This window comes from Brachyhypopomus gauderio, unplaced genomic scaffold (assembly GCF_052324685.1).
Source record: "Brachyhypopomus gauderio isolate BG-103 unplaced genomic scaffold, BGAUD_0.2 sc46, whole genome shotgun sequence".
Taxonomy (NCBI): Eukaryota; Metazoa; Chordata; class Actinopteri; order Gymnotiformes; family Hypopomidae; genus Brachyhypopomus; species Brachyhypopomus gauderio.
Genome location: NW_027506872.1, coordinates 195510 through 214835, shown reverse-complemented (window position 1 = coordinate 214835; position 19326 = coordinate 195510). Strand labels below are relative to the sequence as shown.

At 45.5% G+C, this 19326-nt stretch overlaps 1 protein-coding gene across 1 annotated transcript; it reads left to right on the top strand.

Moving 5' to 3' along the window:
* The first annotated feature begins 118 nt into the window (after positions 1-118).
* On the top strand, positions 119-18981 carry scarb2c (scavenger receptor class B, member 2c). The gene is made up of 12 exons (XM_076986291.1): positions 119-679; positions 1252-1409; positions 2223-2367; positions 2852-3043; positions 4453-4544; positions 4767-4886; positions 5425-5600; positions 8392-8510; positions 11584-11657; positions 13634-13679; positions 15467-15619; positions 16073-18981. Exons 1-12 carry the CDS (start codon positions 557-559, stop codon positions 16112-16114), a joined length of 1440 nt encoding a protein of 479 aa, XP_076842406.1. The 5' UTR covers positions 119-556; the 3' UTR covers positions 16115-18981.
* The last annotated feature ends 345 nt before the right edge of the window (positions 18982-19326 follow it).

Below are 19326 nucleotides of genomic sequence, written 5' to 3'. Positions count from 1 at the left end.
ATTTTGACGGAAAAGTCATATGACTTTCCAGTTTCTATCGCTCGCTTCGTGAAAGCGCATGCGTCAATGTCATGTGATTTGGTGTGTTTATTTCCCTGATTTTCCAGGATATAAATCATGTACATGTTTCAGAATGTAATATGCAGGCTTTAACTCGCAATCATTCAAATACTAATTTTATTCTAAATCTCTCACTGCCATTAATGGAAAACGTACACAATCACAAAGTTAAACGGAGTGACGTACAGCTCTGTGTGAGCTGGCCACGCCTCCTCAGCAGGGCGTAAGACCAGTGCACGAGAGACAGTGGAGTGAGACAAAGACAGTGAGTTGAACCCTGCGGGAGTGTCAGTGAGACAGAGACGTGGGAGTGTGTCCGTGTTCCCGACACGCTGAGACGGTGAGACAGCGGCACTACCGTGCGGGAGTGAGACAGAGACGGTGAGACAGCGGCACTACCGTGCAGGAGTGAGACAGAGACGGTGAGACAGCGGCACTACCGTGCGGGAGTGAGACAGAGACGGTGAGACAGGACTACCGCGGCGTGTCCAGCCCGATGCGTCTCACGTCCTCCTGCGTGTACCTGACGGCGCTGCTGGCCATTCTGGCGTTAGTCGCGGGCATCGCGACGGTTTTGGCTCATGTCTTCCAAAACGTGCTGTACAACAGGATTAAATCGGTAAGTGAGGATCTTGTTAACTAGCGCAGCTAATAGTGAATGTGTGTTAATCAGGTGTGTCAGTTACCCAGGGTTATTCACCTGTTCACCAGTGTTCACCACACACAAACTAATCAGCTCACCACCACAGCCACATAAACACTGCGACTCACTAACCTGTGTGAGTGTGAGATGAGTGAGACGATTATGAAACAAACTGGGATTTCTCGTTCTTGAGCTTTGCTTTCTTATAATACACTTGATGATCGTTGATCTTCTAGCATTGTGGTATGTCAGCATTTATCAGAGGCAACAAGCTGTGTATCTGCATAAACAAAGCAGCACCATGACCCACCCTGACCCACCAACCACCCTGACCCACCAACCACCCTGACCCACCAAACCACCATGACCCACCAAACCACCATGACCCACCAAACCACCATGACCCACCAAACCACCCCGACCCACCAAACCACCATGACCCACCAACCACTAACCCTGACCCATCCTGACCCACTAACCCTGACCCACTAACCCTGACCCATCCTGACCCACTGACCCTGACCCACTAACCGTGCTTTGTCTTAAAGGAAGTAGTGCTGGAAAATGGCACCGAGGCGTTTGAGGTCTGGCGAGATCCTCCCCCACCTGTCTTCATGGAGTTTTACTTCTTCAACCTGACGAACCCTTTTGAGGTGATGGCAGGAGATCGGCCTGCGGTGATCCAGGTGGGCCCGTATACATACAGGTACGTGATCCAGGTGGGCCCGTATACATACAGGTACGTGATCCAGGTGGGCCCGTATACATGCAGGTACGTGATCCAGGTGGGCCCGTATACATGCAGGTACGTGATCCAGGTGGGCCCGTATACATGCAGGTACGTGATCCAGGTGGGCCCGTATACATACAGGTACGTGATCCAGGTGGGCCCGTATACATACAGGTACGTGATCCAGGTGGGCCCGTATACATACAGGTACGTGATCCAGGTGGGCCCGTATACATACAGGTACGTGATCCAGGTGGGCCCGTATACATACAGGTACGGGCACGTGTTCTGACTCAGGTGACAGCCAAAGGTGGTTCATTAAGCCACAAGCAGCATAAGACATGTAGGTATGTCACACAAGTCATATGATTTCTGCCCTTTGGAAGTAGTCTCACGTGAGCTCACGTGTGTGTATGCGTGGAAAATGTGGTTGATGGTGTTGGACTGGCTTCCTGGATAAACCGTAGTGCTGAACTAAAGTGGAGTGACAACACATGGGCATTATCATGCTGGGTCCTGTTCATCTTCCTGTTATTATCTTTATTACATTAACACGGTGAATGATAGTCTGCTCTATGGTAACCAACACTGCGGTTGTATTTGTTATTTTGATATTTGTAGAAGAAAACAACAGCATTTTAATCTCGGAGGAAAACTGCTGATGTTTCTGAATCCACTCTTGGGGTCAGATGATATGACGATACTGAGAGGTTTCACTTCCTGTGTGTGTGTGTGTGCGCATGTGTGTGTGTGTGTGCGCATGTGTGTGTGCACGCGTGTGTGTGTTAGAGAGTATCGGCCCATGGAGCAGGTGGTTTTCATGGCGAATGGTACCAAAGTAGCAGCAGTCAATCCCAAGACCTACGTGTTTGAGCCCAGCAGGTCGTGGGGGTCAGAGGATGACCTCATCAGGACAGCCAACATCCCTGCTGTGGTAAAACTACATTTTACATTCATCTAAGGATGTTTTTGTCTTTGAAAACGGTTGTGGTGGTCTGACCACAATATGCGTCATTGATCACTTCAGTATAAAGTCTCTTAAGAGTCTTAATTAGGCACTGACCTGTAGGGTTATGGGTTAATTAGGCATTGACCTATAGTGTTTAGTTAATTAGGTACTCTTTTGTAGAGTTAGGATTAAGTACTGACCTATACACATCTGTGTATATAGACAGATACCTCGCAAACACATAGAGGAATGTCTAAAAGAACTCAACACTTGGAATGAATGGAATGAACTTTCATGATTACAAAAATCGATTGTTGGTGAACCATTTTCCATATGAAGCATTCTGAATTCAAAACATTTTGAACATTTTGAGTGTTTTTTGAGCGTGAGATGTGAGTCAGTTGTAGGCCATTGTGCTTGGTGATTGTACACATGGTTGTCACCTGCGTCCTGTATGTGGGGTGTTCAGGCAGTGATGGAGAAATTCAAAGATCATCCTACCATAAGCCGCTTCATCGCCGACCTGATGAGGTCCAAGGGCATCGGCGCGTTTGCCACGCGGACCGTGGCTGAGCTGCTGTGGGGCTACGAGGACCCCCTGCTGAAGGACCTGCGGGTGGTCGACCCACACCTGGACCCGAACTTCGGCCTGTTCTACCAGGTAGAGGTGTTTTCACCCAGACGGGGCAGGCGTACACACAGCGGTTCTGTTCCAGGAGGTGGTTCCACTCAGGATGAGAGAGTGTTGGAGCAGGAAGTGTGGGTGGATTTCTTCACAGAATGCCAATTTTAATTTACAGTTTGCATTTGGAGTTAGCATTTAGCAGATGCTCTTATCCAGAGAAGTTTTAAAAGTGCACGTTTAGTGGTGTGAGGGGCCATATAAGATATGTGCCTGCTTGTAGCTGTACAGTCAGATATGTGCCTGCTTGTGGCTGTACAGTGAGATATGTGCCTGCTTGTGGCTGTACAGTGAGATATGTGCCTGCTTGTAGCTGTACAGTGAGATATGTACCTGCTTGTAGCTGTACAGTGAGATATGTGCCTGCTTGTGGCTGTACAGTCAGATATGTGCCTGCTTGTGGCTGTACAGTCAGATATGTGCCTGCTTGTAGCTGTACAGTCAGATATGTACCTGTCAGTGGCTGAATCGTCAGGTGTGTCAGAATCTGTTGGCGCTTTAACTGTGATAACCTTCTTAAATATAGCCAGCTGAATCACTATGGCAACACTGTGGTGTTTATGTTGCAGTGTGGAAAAAGTTGACACTCTGAAAACAAGTCTTCCTGAAAGCAATAGGGTTAGGGTTAACCCTAGCTAACCCTACCCCTAGCTAACCCTACCCCTAGGGTTAACCCTAGCTAACCCTAGTTAACCCTAGCTAACCCTAACCCTAGTTAACCCTAGCTAACCCTAACCCTAGGGTTAACCCTACCCCTAGCTAACCCTACCCCTAGCTAACCCTACCCCTAGGGTTAACCCTAGCTAACCCTACCCCTAGCTAACCCTACCCCTAGGGTTAACCCTAGCTAACCCTACCCCTAGCTAACCCTACCCCTAGGGTTAACCCTAGTTAACCCTAGCTAACCCTAACCAACCCTAACCCTAACCCTAGGGTTAACCCTAGCTAACCCTAGTTAACCCTAACCTCTAACCGCTAACCCTAGCACATAAACTGCTGTGAGCAGCAACACTGTGGTGTTTATGTTGCAGTGTGGAAAAAGTTGACACTCTGAAAACAAGTCTTCCTGAAAGCAATAGGGTTAGGGTTAACCCTAGCTAACCCTACCCCTAGCTAACCCTACCCCTAGGGTTAACCCTAGCTAACCCTAGTTAACCCTAGCTAACCCTACCCCTAGCTAACCCTAGTTAACCCTAGCTAACCCTACCCCTAGCTAACCCTAACCCTAGGGTTAACCCTAGCTAACCCTAGTTAACCCTAACCTCTAACCGCTAACCCTAGCACATAAACTGCTGTGAGCAGCACTGTTCCTGCCTTTGAAGTGTGTGTGTGTGTATGTGTGTGTGTTTGTGTGTGTGTCTGTGTGTGTGTGTGTGTGTGTTCCTCAGATGAATCAGACGGATGATGGGGAGTATGTGTTCTTCACAGGGAAACAGAACTATCAGGACTTTGCTCGAGTGAATCAGTGGAATGACCAAAGGTAAGCGTTCTTGAAGATGTAAACAAATGTGTGGATGTGCTGATTAACCGGCCAAGCTGTGGGTCGTCTGGTGTGTGTTCAAGCTGTGGGTCATCTGGTGTGTGTTCAAGCTGTGGGTCGTCTGGTGTGTGTTCAAGCTGTGGGTCGTCTGGTGTGTGTTCAAGCTGTGGGTCGTCTGGTGCGTGTTCAAGCTGTGATGTGTCTCTTTATCTGTGTTTGTAGTTCGCTGAGCTGGTGGACCACAGACGAGTGTAACATGATCAATGGAACTAACGGAGCAACATTTCACCCAATCATCACCAAGACAGAACAGCTGTACATGTTCTCCACAGACCTGTGCAGGTCAAGGGTCAACTCACTTTCTCTCAACCTGCCCTTCTCCGTCTGTCTGTCTCCCCCTCTGTGTATGTGTATCTCTCTCTGTTTGATCCTCTGTGTATGTGTATCTCTCTCTCTGTTTGATCCACTGTTTGTGTATCTCTCTCTGTTTGATCCTCTGTGTATGTGTATCTCTCTCTGTTTGATCCTCTGTGTATGTGTATCTCTCTCTCTGTTTGATCCACTGTTTGTGTATCTCTCTCTGTTTGATCCTCTGTGTATGTGTATCTCTCTCTCTGTTTGATCCACTGTGTATGTGTATCTCTCTCTGTTTGATCCACTGTTTGTGTATCTATGTGTATGTGTAAGTTGATGTCATAATTGCTTAGGTAGCTATTTAGGCACGTCTTGATGTGAGCATTTTAAATATCCACACATGAAGGGGTGTGTACACTTGGCTGAAATAGTTTATTCATTTATTTAGTTAGGGTCAGTTGATTAGCCCAGTGTTTTAAGGATAAATACCGATGTAATGTAAAGTCCCCCGTGTTACTGTTGTTAGGTCCCTGTATGCCACGTTTCAGGCTGAGCTCACTGTGAAGGGGATTCCTGTTTACCGCTTCGTTCCCCCGTTTGAAGTATTTGCCAACAAGTCTGTAAATCCCGCTAATGCTGGATTCTGCTTCGGGGACAACTGTCTCGGCTCTGGTCTGTTGAATGTCAGCATCTGCAAAAAAGGTCTGTGCAAGTGTTTGTCTGTTTTTTCATACTTGTTCATAACGTGTTTCCTGTAGGAAAGCTAGTGGGGAAACGTGTTTGGTTATACTGCAGTATATGCAAATGCTAGCTAGAGTTCACATGTGTAATGTGCCAGTGTGTGCGTGTTCACTCAAGTTTTCCCTCAGGGTTCGTACGGTCATGAAAAACCTGGAAAAGTTATGGAATTTGAAAATAGCAATTTCCAGGCCTGGATAAGTTTTGGAAAAAATAAAAATACTCAAATGTTTTGGAAAAGTCATGGAAATTTGCTTGACACAATAAATGTTTGTCGTTCTGATAACCGGAAGAAATATATATATAGCCTTTTTTTTCATTGTGCGGACCGCTAACGTAACTTCACACGTTAGTTCGCTGCGTTAGCGACGGACTCCAAGCGGAGCTGTAGATTGTACTTTGACATGTAAATCAGCGTAATGCTGGTAAATGCCGATTCAACAATGGCTGCTTCAGTTGGACAAATACAAGCTGTGGTTTGAGAAAGACAAGGACACGTGCAAAATGTGCGGTTAACCAATCGGTTAACGATGGGGTTAGAGACTGAAAAGTCTGTCGTAAAGCAGTTTTCGTCGTTAAGCGTGACCCTAGATTTAGATACGCTTTAATCATAAATACAGTATAGAAAAAAACTGCGTGCGTACAACGCGAGAAAGAGCGATCGCGTTGTCGAGATGGGCTACGGTGGAGGCTGCGCTGCTTCAGCTTATCATACACTATACACCACTCCACTACACTCCACTGTGCTGCCACTGCACCTTCGCGCACCGCGCAAAATTACGTAAAGTCGGTCGTAACTCCAGTCCGTCGTTAACCAGACCCGTCGGTAAGCGGGGACTCACTTTTAGCCCGGATACGGCTTATAGCTACAACATTTTCCATTTAAAAAACTTTGTAGGTGCGACGTATATTGATATTGAAAATACGGTAAATGTTTATTTTTTCAATTAAACCACGTGGCTTTTCATTAATTTATGATATACTGTGGAATTTTGGCCTGGATTTTTTCTTATTTTTCATGTCTACACATATGTTTAGAGAATGTATAGTCATTGAAATTTGCCTGAAAGTCATGGAAAAGTCATGGAAATTAATTGTCAAAAAAGTGTATGAACCCTGTTCCCTCTTCAGAAGGACGTTTCAACTGCTGCACCACTACTAACATGTCAGTGTGGTTAGAAAAATAATTATTTGTTTGGTAGGTGAAACTCCATAGAAGAATCAGAATCACTTTATTTCGCCAAGTATGTTATATGTTATGAGAGGGGTCAGCTGAGTGGATGAGAATGCTGAGGTTGTTGACGTGGGAGCAGGTGTGTTCATAGATGTTACAAACACACCCATGATGATTAGCCATTGAAATTTCAAACGTATTCAAATCTATTCCAGAATCTGTTAGCAAGATTAGTGTTAGTGTTAGTGTTAGTTTTAGTGTTAGGTTTAGGTTTAGGCTGAGAGTTAGCAAGGACACTTTCATTACACGTACACAAAACGTAGAACACACATGTGTTGCATGCATATTGTCCTGCACGTATACGTGTTCTATCAGGACACTTCTGGTAGTGCACACGCGAGGGGCATTTCTGGTAGTGCACACGCGAGGGGCATTTCTGGTAGTGCACACGCGAGGGGCATTTCTGGTAGTGCACACGCGAGGGGCATTTCTGGTAGTGCACACGCGAGGGGCATTTCTGGTAGTGCACACGCGAGGGGCATTTCTGGTAGTGCACACGCGAGGGGCATTTCTGGTAGTGCACACGCGAGGGGCATTTCTGGTAGTGCACACGCGAGGGGCATTTCTGGTAGGGCACACGCGAGGGGCATTTCTGGTAGGGCACACGCGAGGGGCATTTCTGGTAGGGCACACGCGAGGGGCATTTCTGGTAGGGCACACGCGAGGGGCATTTCTGGTAGTGCACACGCGAGGGGGCATTTCTGGTAGTGCACACGCGAGGGGGCATTTCTGGTAGTGCACACGCGAGGGGGCATTTCTGGTAGTGCACACGCGAGGGGGCATTTCTGGTAGGGCACACGCGAGGGGGCATTTCTGGTAGGGCACACGCGAGGGGGCATTTCTGGTAGGGCACACGCGAGGGGGCATTTCTGGTAGGGCACACGCGAGGGGGCATTTCTGGTAGTGCACACGCGAGGGGGCATTTCTGGTAGTGCACACGCGAGGGGGCATTTCTGGTAGTGCACACGCGAGGGGGCATTTCTGGTAGTGCACACGCGAGGGGGCATTTCTGGTAGGGCACACGCGAGGGGGCATTTCTGGTAGGGCACACGCGAGGGGGCATTTCTGGTAGGGCACACGCGAGGGGGCATTTCTGGTAGGGCACACGCGAGGGGGCATTTCTGGTAGGGCACACGCGAGGGGGCATTTCTGGTAGGGCACACGCGAGGGGGCATTTCTGGTAGGGCACACGCGAGGGGGCATTTCTGGTAGTGCACACGCGAGGGGGCATTTCTGGTAGTGCACACGCGAGGGGGCATTTCTGGTAGTGCACACGCGAGGGGGCATTTCTGGTAGTGCACACGCGAGGGGGCATTTCTGGTAGTGCACACGCGAGGGGGCATTTCTGGTAGGGCACACGCGAGGGGGCATTTCTGGTAGGGCACACGCGAGGGGGCATTTCTGGTAGGGCACACGCGAGGGGGCATTTCTGGACGTTGGTCATTGTCTTTTTGCCTTTCTCTCTCTTCCTCTGTACATTCATTCCTTTTATTGCTTTCTCCTTTTCTTCTCTTCTCCCAGGTGCTCCAATCATCATGTCCTCCCCACATTTCTACCAGGCGGATGAGCAGTTTGCCCAGAGTGTGTATGGGATGAGACCCAGGAAGGAGGAACACCAGACCGCCATCGACATCAACCCGGTACCCCCATCACCCCCTCCATCACCCCCTCCATCACCCCCTCCATCACCCCCCCAATCACCCCCCCAATCACCCCCCCAATCACCCACTCCATCACCCCCCCAATCACCCACTCCATCACCCCCCCAATCACCCACTCCATCACCCCCCCAATCACCCACTCCATCACCCCCCAATCACCCCCTCCATCACCCCCTCCATCACCCACTCCATCACCCACTCCATCACCCACTCCATCACCCCCTCCATCACCCCCTCCATCACCCCCTCCATCACCCCCTCCATCACCCACTCCATCACCCCCTCCATCACCCCCTCCATCACCCCCCCAATCACCCCCCCAATCACCCCCTCCATCACCCACTCCATCACCCCCCCAATCACCCACTCCATCACCCACTCCATCACCCCCCCAATCACCCCCCCAATCACCCCCTCCATCACCCCCTCCATCACCCCCTCCATCACCCCCCCATCACCCCCTCCATCACCCACTCCATCACCCCCCCAATCACCCCCTCCATCACCCCCTCCATCACCCACTCCATCACCCACTCCATCACCCCCTCCATCACCCCCTCCATCACCCACTCCATCACCCACTCCATCACCCCCTCCATCACCCTTCACGCTCAATATTAGGGATTCACAGTACCGGACATTTATTGGTCACTACCAATGCCACTAAAATTCGACAATTCGACAGTTTATGTATCTTTTTCAATTTGAACATTTTACTAATTGACAACTTGCTCTCATCTTCATGCAGCTGGGGAAGTCTGTGATGTGTTCAGCTACTTGTGTGGTGTTTCCTCCTTTACTGACATTTTTGCAGACACCGTTTGCGTAATGGCAAATCTGTTGCAAACATTGTTCTTCCCTGAAGACCACACTGGGTCTCAAAGATGTGCTGACTCATATAGAACGATTACACTTATAGTTTATAATTATTGGCATTTTTGCCAATATCACACATCCCTACTCATCCTTTGTCACACTGCAATAACTCTAATGTGTTAATATCACACATAGCTCATAACTCTAACCTGTGTTAATATCACACATAACTCATGATAACTCTAACCTGTGTTAATATCACACATAACTCATGATAACTCTAACCCGTGTTAATATCACACATAACTCATGATAACTCTAACCCGTGTTAATATCACACATAACTCATGATAACTCTAAGCCGTGTTATTTCATCTGCTGCAGATGCATTTGACCTCTAATAACCCTGATCTGCATTATTCTCTCCAACATCCACAGGTTATCCCTAGAATGGCAAACTAGGGGAAGGTATTAAGCCACAAGGGTTAAACTCCGAGACAGACAGACAGACAGACAGACAGACAGACAGACAGACATGGTTAAACTCTGAGACAGACAGACAGACAGACACAGACAGACAGACAGGGTTAAACTCTGAGAGCGGCAAAGGCTTTAACCCACAGAGAGAGAAAGGGTTAGGCTTAAACTTACACACAGAGAGACAGGTTTTGGCTTAAACTAACAGAGAGAGAGAGAGACAAGATTAGTGTTAAACTCGTAGAAAGAGACAGGTTTAGGATTAAACTCATAGGACAAGAACAGTAGAGTGGGTTTTAAAACATTTGAGTTTGGTTCCTTAAAATTATATGATTAAATCAAAGTTTATTGATCGTCTGCTTTGAAAAGTGATATATATGGTTACTTGTTAAATGTATATGCAGTTTTTAACTGCTAACAGTAGAGGGCAGTATAGTGTGGGTTTTGGTTCACCTCTTTCATTACAGGACAACGTGTGAACAGTGTTTCAGCATTTGTGCAGTTTGGCTCTGCACAGTGTATTTGGATTTCAAATCAAACACACTTAATTGTCTCCTGTCACCCTCAACCTTTAACTTCACCCACTCGTGCGCCATCTACCATGAAAGCTGTTTATTTTATTAAGCGTTTTCACACACAGTCGTGCACCATCTACCATGAAAGCTGTTTATTTTATTAAGTGTTTTCACACACAGTCGTGCGCCATCTACCATGAAAGCTGTTTATTTTATTAAGTGTTTTCACACACAGTCGTGCGCCATCTACCATGAAAGCTGTTTATTTTATTAAGTGTTTTCACATACAGTCGTGCGCCATCTACCATGAAAGCTGTTTATTTTATTAAGTGTTTTCACACACACTTGTGCGCCATCTACCATGAAAGCTGTTTATTTTATTAAGTGTTTTGAGATTCAGGTTAGCAGCCTTCTCAGAACAGGTCATGGCATAGTCAAGACTGAAACTTGGGGGCCTGCATTTAAACAAGAATTTATATTGTTATATTAAATTATCATTGCTGCATCTTTTGACAAAAATTAATTAAAAGTCTTATAAATTTTTTAAAAATATTATATTTATTGTTTCCTGTGGTACTAAAGTTACAGAAGGTTTTACAGCCCTAGAATCCAAGGGTTTCCCAACCCTAAAATGGTAAAATTTTAGTGGTATTTGTACCGACCGTAACGTGGCTCACAGGTGCAGTTTTCATACTGAGAGGTACTTTAGTCTTCTGGTAGCCTCAGTCATGTGAAGTTACAACAGCTTTACTGATAACGATGTTACAACAGCTTTACAGACAACGATGTTACAATAGCTTTACAGACAACGATGTTACAATAGCTTTACAGACAACGATGTTACAACAGCTTTACAGACAACGATGTTACAACAGCTTTACAGACAACGATGTCACAACAGCTTTACAGACAACGATGTCACAACAGCTTTACTGATAACGATGTCACAACAGCTTTACAGACAACGATGTCACAACAGCTTTACAGACAACGATGTCACAACAGCTTTACTGATAACGATGTCACAACAGCTTTACTGATAACGATGTCACAACAGCTTTACTGATAACGATGGCCACCAAGGCCTGCAGATCGTTACGGGAGACATAAGACACCGCTCTGTTTGTTTATACATCTCCCCTGTCTTTGGATGTGTTGAGATGATATCTGGTGTATTACACCTGCTGTTAAAAGTTGTTTGTTTGTTTGTGTGTGTGTGTGTGTGTGTGTGTTTTTCCCCAAAGCTCACTGGACTCGTAGTGCAAGCAGCAAAGCGACTTCAGGTGAACGTCTTCATCGAGAAACTTCCATTGTTCAGGTGTGTGTGTGTGTGTGTGTGTGTGTGTGTGTGTGTGTGTGTGTGTGTGTGCGCGCGTGTGGGGGGGGGGGGGGGGGGTGGTCTGGGGTGTGGTGCAATGCTTAGGGTCCAGGTCTGATAGATACTTACAGAGGCAGAAATCTTCAGGACTAATGTATCACACAGTGGTTCAGTCATCCTTGGAGACTCCTCCTGACCCTGACCCTGAACTTAACAGGAGATATTCTGACGGAGATTTGTTTGTGAGGACTGACTGAGGACATGATTCGAACTCTTGACCTAAACTGTTAGCTAAACATTTGTGTCTATGTTCTTATACTTTGTTGCGAAGAAAGGTTTGTGAGTCTGTTGAATTTTATGGTTTTTTTTCAGGAATTGTTCCTAATATGTGATCTGATCTTTATAAAGCAGACATTGTGTTTTTCTACACAAAACCACAGTGTATACTGAACAGAATATATCAACCTTTGGAGTAGCTGTTAACATGGCCTGATGTGTTAATCCAATACCAGGCAGAGGAAGCGTGAGGGTTGTGTGGAGTGTTGGGCTTCCTGTCACCTGACACTCACACAGTGCTCCAACACCAGGGCTCTCTCACGTTTTCAGATCACTTTAAAAGGAGTGTGACACTCAGTGGTAACTTCGGTCTTCAAAACTGAAAGTAGGACAGAATTGGATCTGTTTCAATTTTAGTGTGAACCAGAGTGAACTCTAATCTGCATGTCTAACCATCCAAAATAGCCAGAGAAGTAGCTCACTCCACAAAACCAGGGGGGTCAGGGTCTGTGGGGAGTGTGTGTGTGGGGGGCAGGGTCTGTGGGGAAATGTGTGTGTGTGTGTGTGTGTGTGTGTGTGTGTGTGTGTGTGTGGAGGAGGCAGGGTCTGTGGGGAAATGTGTGGGGGGGGGGGGGTCAGCGTCTGTGGGGAAATGTGTGTGGAGGAGGCAGGGTCTGTGGGGAAATGTGTGTGTGTGGGGGGGGGGGGGTCAGGGTCTGTGGGGAAGTGTGTGTGTGTGCGTGGAGGAGGCAGGGTCTGTGGGTGGTTGGAGGGGTGTAGGTGGGTTTGTTGTTGGGGTGGAGGGGAGTGAGTGGGGGGGAGTGTCTGTGGAGTTGGGCGTGTGTGTGTGTGTGTGTGTGTGTGTGTGTGTGTGTGTGTGTGTGTGTGTGTGTGTGTGTGTGTGTGTGTGTGGAGGGGGGTGGGAGGGTGGTTGTGCATAGGTGTGACCATGTGAACTTCGCATGGCCATGAACACCACCTGTTAGGAATAATAAACAGGAAGAAGTGGATTGGTCCAGAGGAAGTGTGGTGTTTTGTATCCTGCGTGTCTCTCTGTTGGCCTTTACATTGTGCCTGCATACATGTATAGTTCACAGCATGGCTGTACCAGACGTGTGATGTATGTCATCGTCTGTTTCTTTGAGGTTACGTTAGAAGTTTTAAAATATCTCGACTTTTCATCTGTATTCGGGGGAGAAAACGGAACAGAACAGAAAACAGAACTCCCTAAGGACAGCAGTTCAAACAGTGGTGTTTCTCCACAATCAAGGCGAGAAGTCCTGTGAGGATGTGGCCATGTGGCCTGATGGCTTGTGTGTGGTGATGATCGTGTGGAGACTGCTTACATGTGGTGCAGTCACAGGTGTGCACGTAATGCAAAATGTCTCCTTCACACGTTCTCAGTAGCAGCCATGTGACGCATAGATGTATAGATATATAGAGTGATGTATAGAGTGATATATAGATATTTACAGTGATATATAGATATTTACAGTGATATATAGATATATAGAGTGATGTATAGAGTGATATATAGATATTTACAGTGATATATAGATATATAGAGTGCTGTAGATGCATCAACTTGGGGCAACTCTTCCAGAAATCTTAAACCACCCTTGATTGAGTTCAAATTGTTTTCTGTGTACATGTAGCATTTAGATTCTCATGTCTCATCTTCCCCCTTTCTGTCCTCTCAGTGAGAACATCAGGACGCTGGTCTATCCAGTGATGTTTCTTAATGAGGTAAGACTTGTGGTTCCTGTTCACTCTCAGTTTATACTGCACTAGTGTTAGTGTGACCTGTGTTTATACTGCACTAGTGTCAGTGTGACCTGTGTTTATACTGCGCCACTGTTAGTGTAACCTGTGTTTAGGGCTGTCGCAATAACCGCAATATTGTAATACCGCGATATTCACCTGCCAACCGCAGGGAATTCCAAGCAACCGTCACACCGCGATGTTCGTGTTTTCTTTTTTTCCACAAGGTTCTTCTTGTTTTACACGTAAGCCACTTCGCTGCGTGTGCGGTGGATGTTAATTACTATTTAAAAACGTTCGTATCCGTTGCTTCTGAGTGGCCATTTTATGGAAACAATTGCGGCTACTCTGGTCGCAAAACCAAATGTGACTTCGCCAGTTTGGGAGCATTTCGGCTTTCAACCGAATGAAAAGAGAGAGCCGGACAATTTAGATGAGGCAATATGCAAAATCTGTGTGCGAAAGGTTGCTGTGAAACGGGGAAACTAAGAGAGCTCGCGCTACCTGCACGAGCCCTAACGCAGATCCCATCGCCTGGTGGCGCGACAACCAGGTTAGATTTCCTCTGCTTTCTAAAGTGGCCCGCAAGTACATGTGTATTTGTGCAACGAGCACACCACCAGAGAGTTTTTAGTGCTGCCGGAAACATTGTTACCCCACTTAGATCCTCTCTGAAACCACATAAGGTGAACATGTTGGTTTTCCTAGCACGTAACAAGGCCATGATAACGCCGGACTAAACCTAGACTTTATTACTAAAGGAAGGGTTTCGTTTTCCTTCTTTTTTTTAAACGAATTCTGATCTCATGTGCTCAAGTTTTTTTTGCCTTCTTTGCACAGCGCAGATCAATCGTAGGCTATAAGCTGGACTTTGTTTCCATGAAAGAGTAAAGGAGCGTTCTTATTGCGCGTCATTAGCCTTACGTGCTCTGCATTTAACAATAAGGACTGTTTAATTTGTCCTACAACTGTGTCGGCTTTGTTATAAAAATATAATATTCTTAATAACAACTGCAATAAAAACGTGTTTATAATAGCACTTAAATCAGGATATGTTTGTGAAAACAACAAAAATGGCGATAATACCGCATATCGCTGTGTGGAGCCCTGTTAATTTACCACAGTGGAAATTCTTACACCAGTGTTAGTGTGACCTGTGTTTATACTGCACTAGTATTGGTGTGACCTGTGTTTATACTGCACTAGTGTTAGTGTGACCTGTGTTTATACTGCACTAGTGTTAGTGTGACCTGTGTTTATACTGCACTAGTGTTAGTGTGACCTGTGTTTATACTGCACTAGTATTGGTGTGACCTGTGTTTATACTGCACTAGTATTGGTGTGACCTGTGTTTATACTGCACTAGTGTTAGTGTGACCTGTGTTTATACTGCACTAGTGTTAGTGTGACCTGTGTTTATACTGCACCAGTGTCAGTGTGACCTGTGTTTATACTGCACCAGTGTCAGTGTGACCTGTGTTTATACTGCACCAGTGTCAGTGTGACCTGTGTTTATACTGCACCAGTGTCAGTGTGACCTGTGTTTATACTGCACCAGTGTCAGTGTGACCTGTGTTTATACTGCACCAGTGTTAGTGTGACCTGTGTTTATACTGCACTAGTGCTAGAAGACAGTGTTTTGGTGATGAAGACAGTGTTTTGGTGATGAAGACAGTGTTTTGGAGGGTCGCGTAACCCAGATGTCTGCACATGTACTAGAACAGGAAGTATTTGGACCTGAATATTGTTTGAAGCACCTTCTTGATTCTCAGAGTGTTCTCATTGATGAAGAGTCTGCCAAGAAGCTGAGGCTGGTGGTTACTGAAGGCAACGTGGTGATCAACACTCCCTTCATCCTGATTGGTCTAGGCATAATACTGGGCGTGGTCTTCATGGTGCTGTTATGCTTTCAGAAGACGCCAGAGGTGAGTGAAGCACTGTTACTTTCAGTTTAAACTTTGTCTGCATTGCTTGTATGACCTTGGTGCTGTTCCCAGCTGCTCGTTTGACCTTGGCGCTGTTCCCAGCTGCTCTTGTTTGACCTTGGTGCTGTTCCCAGCTGCTCTTTTATTTAATCTTTTATTTAATGCATCTTTTATTTAATCCTTCCAAAATATCTTAGTCATGTACTGCTAATCTTTTCCCAGGTATCTACTACAAATCTTTTTGTTTTTAATCGTTGGCGCTTGAGTAATCAGTGAGTTTTTGGACGCTTGGTCATTGTGCCAGAGTGAAGTGGGGTGATGTAAACATTTGTAGGCCTTGATCTTGGAGATGTGTGGTGATCTATATTGACATTAGATTTTTAGAGTGCATTTTGTGTAACTGATTGACTAATTTGGATTCTGGATTTTCCCTTTTCACTAAATTTCCTACAGCGGTGTACACCTGCTGAGCAACAGCCTTTGCTGAGCTCTTAAGTGGCTAAGAGACGGAGGTCAGGACTGGGAGGTGGAGGTCACGCCAAGGTGGAGGACACGAGGAGGGTCTGCCTAGTGTCTGCTGTCCTCTGAGCTGAAGCTAGCTGGAGCTGATCAATTAATCAATAATGCATGTTTGACCACGTCATCACACCTGCCTATCGGTCACCACGTGTCGTGGGACTTTGCTCGGACTGGCGGCTGATCATTCTGAGAGGCTTTTTAAAAATTGTTAGTTTGTTTTATTTTGCATTTTAGTTTAATAATGAGGAAACAAAGATGATTTCAAAATAACCAACAGGAAGGGGAGGACAGAAATTGTTTGTTCTGATCTCTGTATATTATAAAAATTTCGATGGAGAACAGTGTCCTCGGATCGTACTGAAACACTAAGACCTGGACATCACAGGTTTCTAACATCACCATCTGACATACACCGTTTATTAACACACAATAACGATTGTGCTCACGTCACTTGAAATGTCAGTCCCCCTTCACCGTTACTGATACCTGTATGTCAAACCACACTGACCTGACTGTGTGGATACTAACACTGTGTGGATAAGAGAGTTAGTGCTAACACTGTGTGTGGAAGCTAGTGTTGGCGCTAACACTGTGTGTGGAAGCTAGCGGTAATGCTAACACACTGTGTGGAAGCTACAGGATCCGTCACAGAATCCTAAATTTAGATACGCATGTGGACCGAGCCCATGGATTCATACATTTTTGCAGTCACAACTTGCTCTTGAGTTGTGACTGCATCCAGTTTCAGGAGTGAATCCTGGATTGACCCTAACCCTGACTCTGGCTTAACTCAAACCCTAACTCTGGCTTAACTCAAACCCTAACTCTGGCTTAACTCAAACCCTAACTCTGGATTAACTGACCCTGGCTCTGCGGTTCCTGGGCTGCACGGGCCTACAGGACATCTGCTGTCTTACTGGATATTTGTGTGTATCTTGACGTGTGTAATATATAAATGGTTTGTTTTAGAGTGGATGCTTAAGAGGTTTTTTCATGATTTTTATTTTTTTTATGCATCTGAAAGTGTTGTGTAAACTTTATGTATAATAATTCAGCTTTTGTTCTGTTTGTTCAAATGCATTTTATGAATTCTCAAAGCTTTTAAAATCATTCACAAAGCTTTTTAAATGTTGTCTGCTACATGCATTCACAAAGTTATGTACATTGTTCGAGCTCATGTCAGTCCTTAAGGTAAATCTAATGATCTTCAGTTCCTGAGGTTGTCTTGATGGTGAAATCACTAATATTTGACTAAAACCTGTGGTAATAGAACCCTGTGGTCTTCTGAGCATCATGTAAATTGTTTCTCATGCATCACTTTCCCAGTGATTTGGATTCTACTGTGTATGAAGTCAGAAGTGTGTTCTGGCCAGCACTAGTTCAGCTGCTGCCCCAGCGTCTGCCTACAGGGGGCGTCAGTCTGAGTGTTACCAGTATACAGGGGCATCAGTCAACAACCCTAGCTTTACCATTGAACTTTTCTGACATTAATATGCACATAAAACAGCATTAAAAACATATTTTCACTACTGTATGCAGAGACCAACGTTTGATGTCCTCTGTCTTTTGATATCTTCAGATAGTGCAGTGCAGAACAGATCACAGGGTCGTGTAGATAAGCAGTTGTGGGTAACCCTAACACCACTTTAAAACGAAAATCCTTGAATTTCATATGTTTTCACAACATGTGTTGTGAAAAGCGCTATACAAATTGATTTGATTTGAATTTGTGGTAGATGTTATGTAGAATTTAATTGGTTCTTATTGGAATCAAGTCTGGTTTCACAGAGAGAATCATCATGTGGTGTTGGTGAAGCTGTGATGAGGTTTTCTACTCTTGACTGGTCTCCATTATCTTATGTTGTTCCTTACTGACAAATGCGAGTTCCTCTGGCCAGTCCACGAGGCTCTGGGTTAGTGGTTACTAACCCTAACCCTGTCCACGAGGCTCTGGGTTAGGGTTAGTGGTTACTAACCCTAACCCTGTCCACGAGGCTCTGGGTTGGGGTTAGTGGTTACTAACCCTAACCCTGTTCACGAGGCTCTGGGTTGGGGTTAGTGGTTACTAACCCTAACCCTGTCCACGAGGCTCTGGGTTGGGGTTAGTGGTTACTAACCCTAGCCCTGTCCACGAGGCTCTGGGTTGGCAGTGACTCCACAGGAGGTGTAGGGTCCATCAAGACCAGTCTGTACGTTGCCGTTTTACAGGGGACATTGGTTGAGGTGTCGCCTCACTTGGGGATATTTTCAGCCCATTACATGTCAAAGGAGTGAGACACACTTCACAGCAGCAATGGGCTACACAAGGCTGTGGACTCAAATACAGTTTTATTATTTATTTTATGAAAAGTATTTGAGAAGGAACAGGAAGATATGTAAGGCCCTCTGTCCTGTGGCGTGTTCAGTGTGACCCTGTGATTGAGCTACTGCCTGTGAGCTCAGACCTGCTCACACCTGCCCTGGAGGTCTTCATCAGGCTAGCGCTAACATAATCATCTGATATGTCGAAAAACGTTCGATGTCCAGACACATCTGCATGTTATGTTTTGATGAAGATGATGATCTGGAGCACACATGCCTTCATCTTCCCCAAGACTGACCTGTTGTTTTGTTTGGTTTTGAATCCATTTCTTTCTGAAACTCCAACATGTGGGATTTGTTCTTAAACAAGACAAATACTGCACTGTAACTAACAATATCAAGAACATTTAAAACACATTAACAATCAGTATTTACAGTTTAGTATTAACTGTATCTGACTACAGTCCTGCCTGTGTCCAATATTTACAAATAAATATGGCTGTAATAACCAGATAATAAACATGAATGCATTTCAAATTCTTTTGAAGTGTGTATTTGATCTTATTTGTTAGTAGTTTTGATATTTTATCAAATTTATCTTGATTCTTGCAGATGACCATAGAGTTACTGGATACAATATATATGAGGGGTTATCAATATATGAGGGGGTTATCAGATATATATGAGGGGCTTATCATATATATGAGGGGGTTATCATATATATGTCAAGTCAAATTTATTTATATAGTGCTTTTTACAACATGTCACAAAGCAGCACAAGTCCGTATTTGTGGACAAAAGGTGGTTCTACAGTTATAGTTAAGGTTCTTGTTCCCCGGCCAAGTAGTCACAGTCCCTTCGGTGTACAAGGTGAGCCTCAGGTAGGA

Excerpts from the sequence above, each read along its gene's own strand:
- scarb2c (XM_076986291.1), top strand. The coding sequence starts at position 557 with ATGCGTCTCACGTCCTCCTGCGTGTACCTGACGGCGCTGCTGGCCATT. Across the intron at positions 4,887-5,424 it reads TTCTCCACAGACCTGTGCAG|GTCCCTGTATGCCACGTTTC; the intron begins GTCAAGGGTCAA and ends TACTGTTGTTAG. Across the intron at positions 13,680-15,466 it reads CAGTGATGTTTCTTAATGAG|AGTGTTCTCATTGATGAAGA; the intron begins GTAAGACTTGTG and ends CTTGATTCTCAG.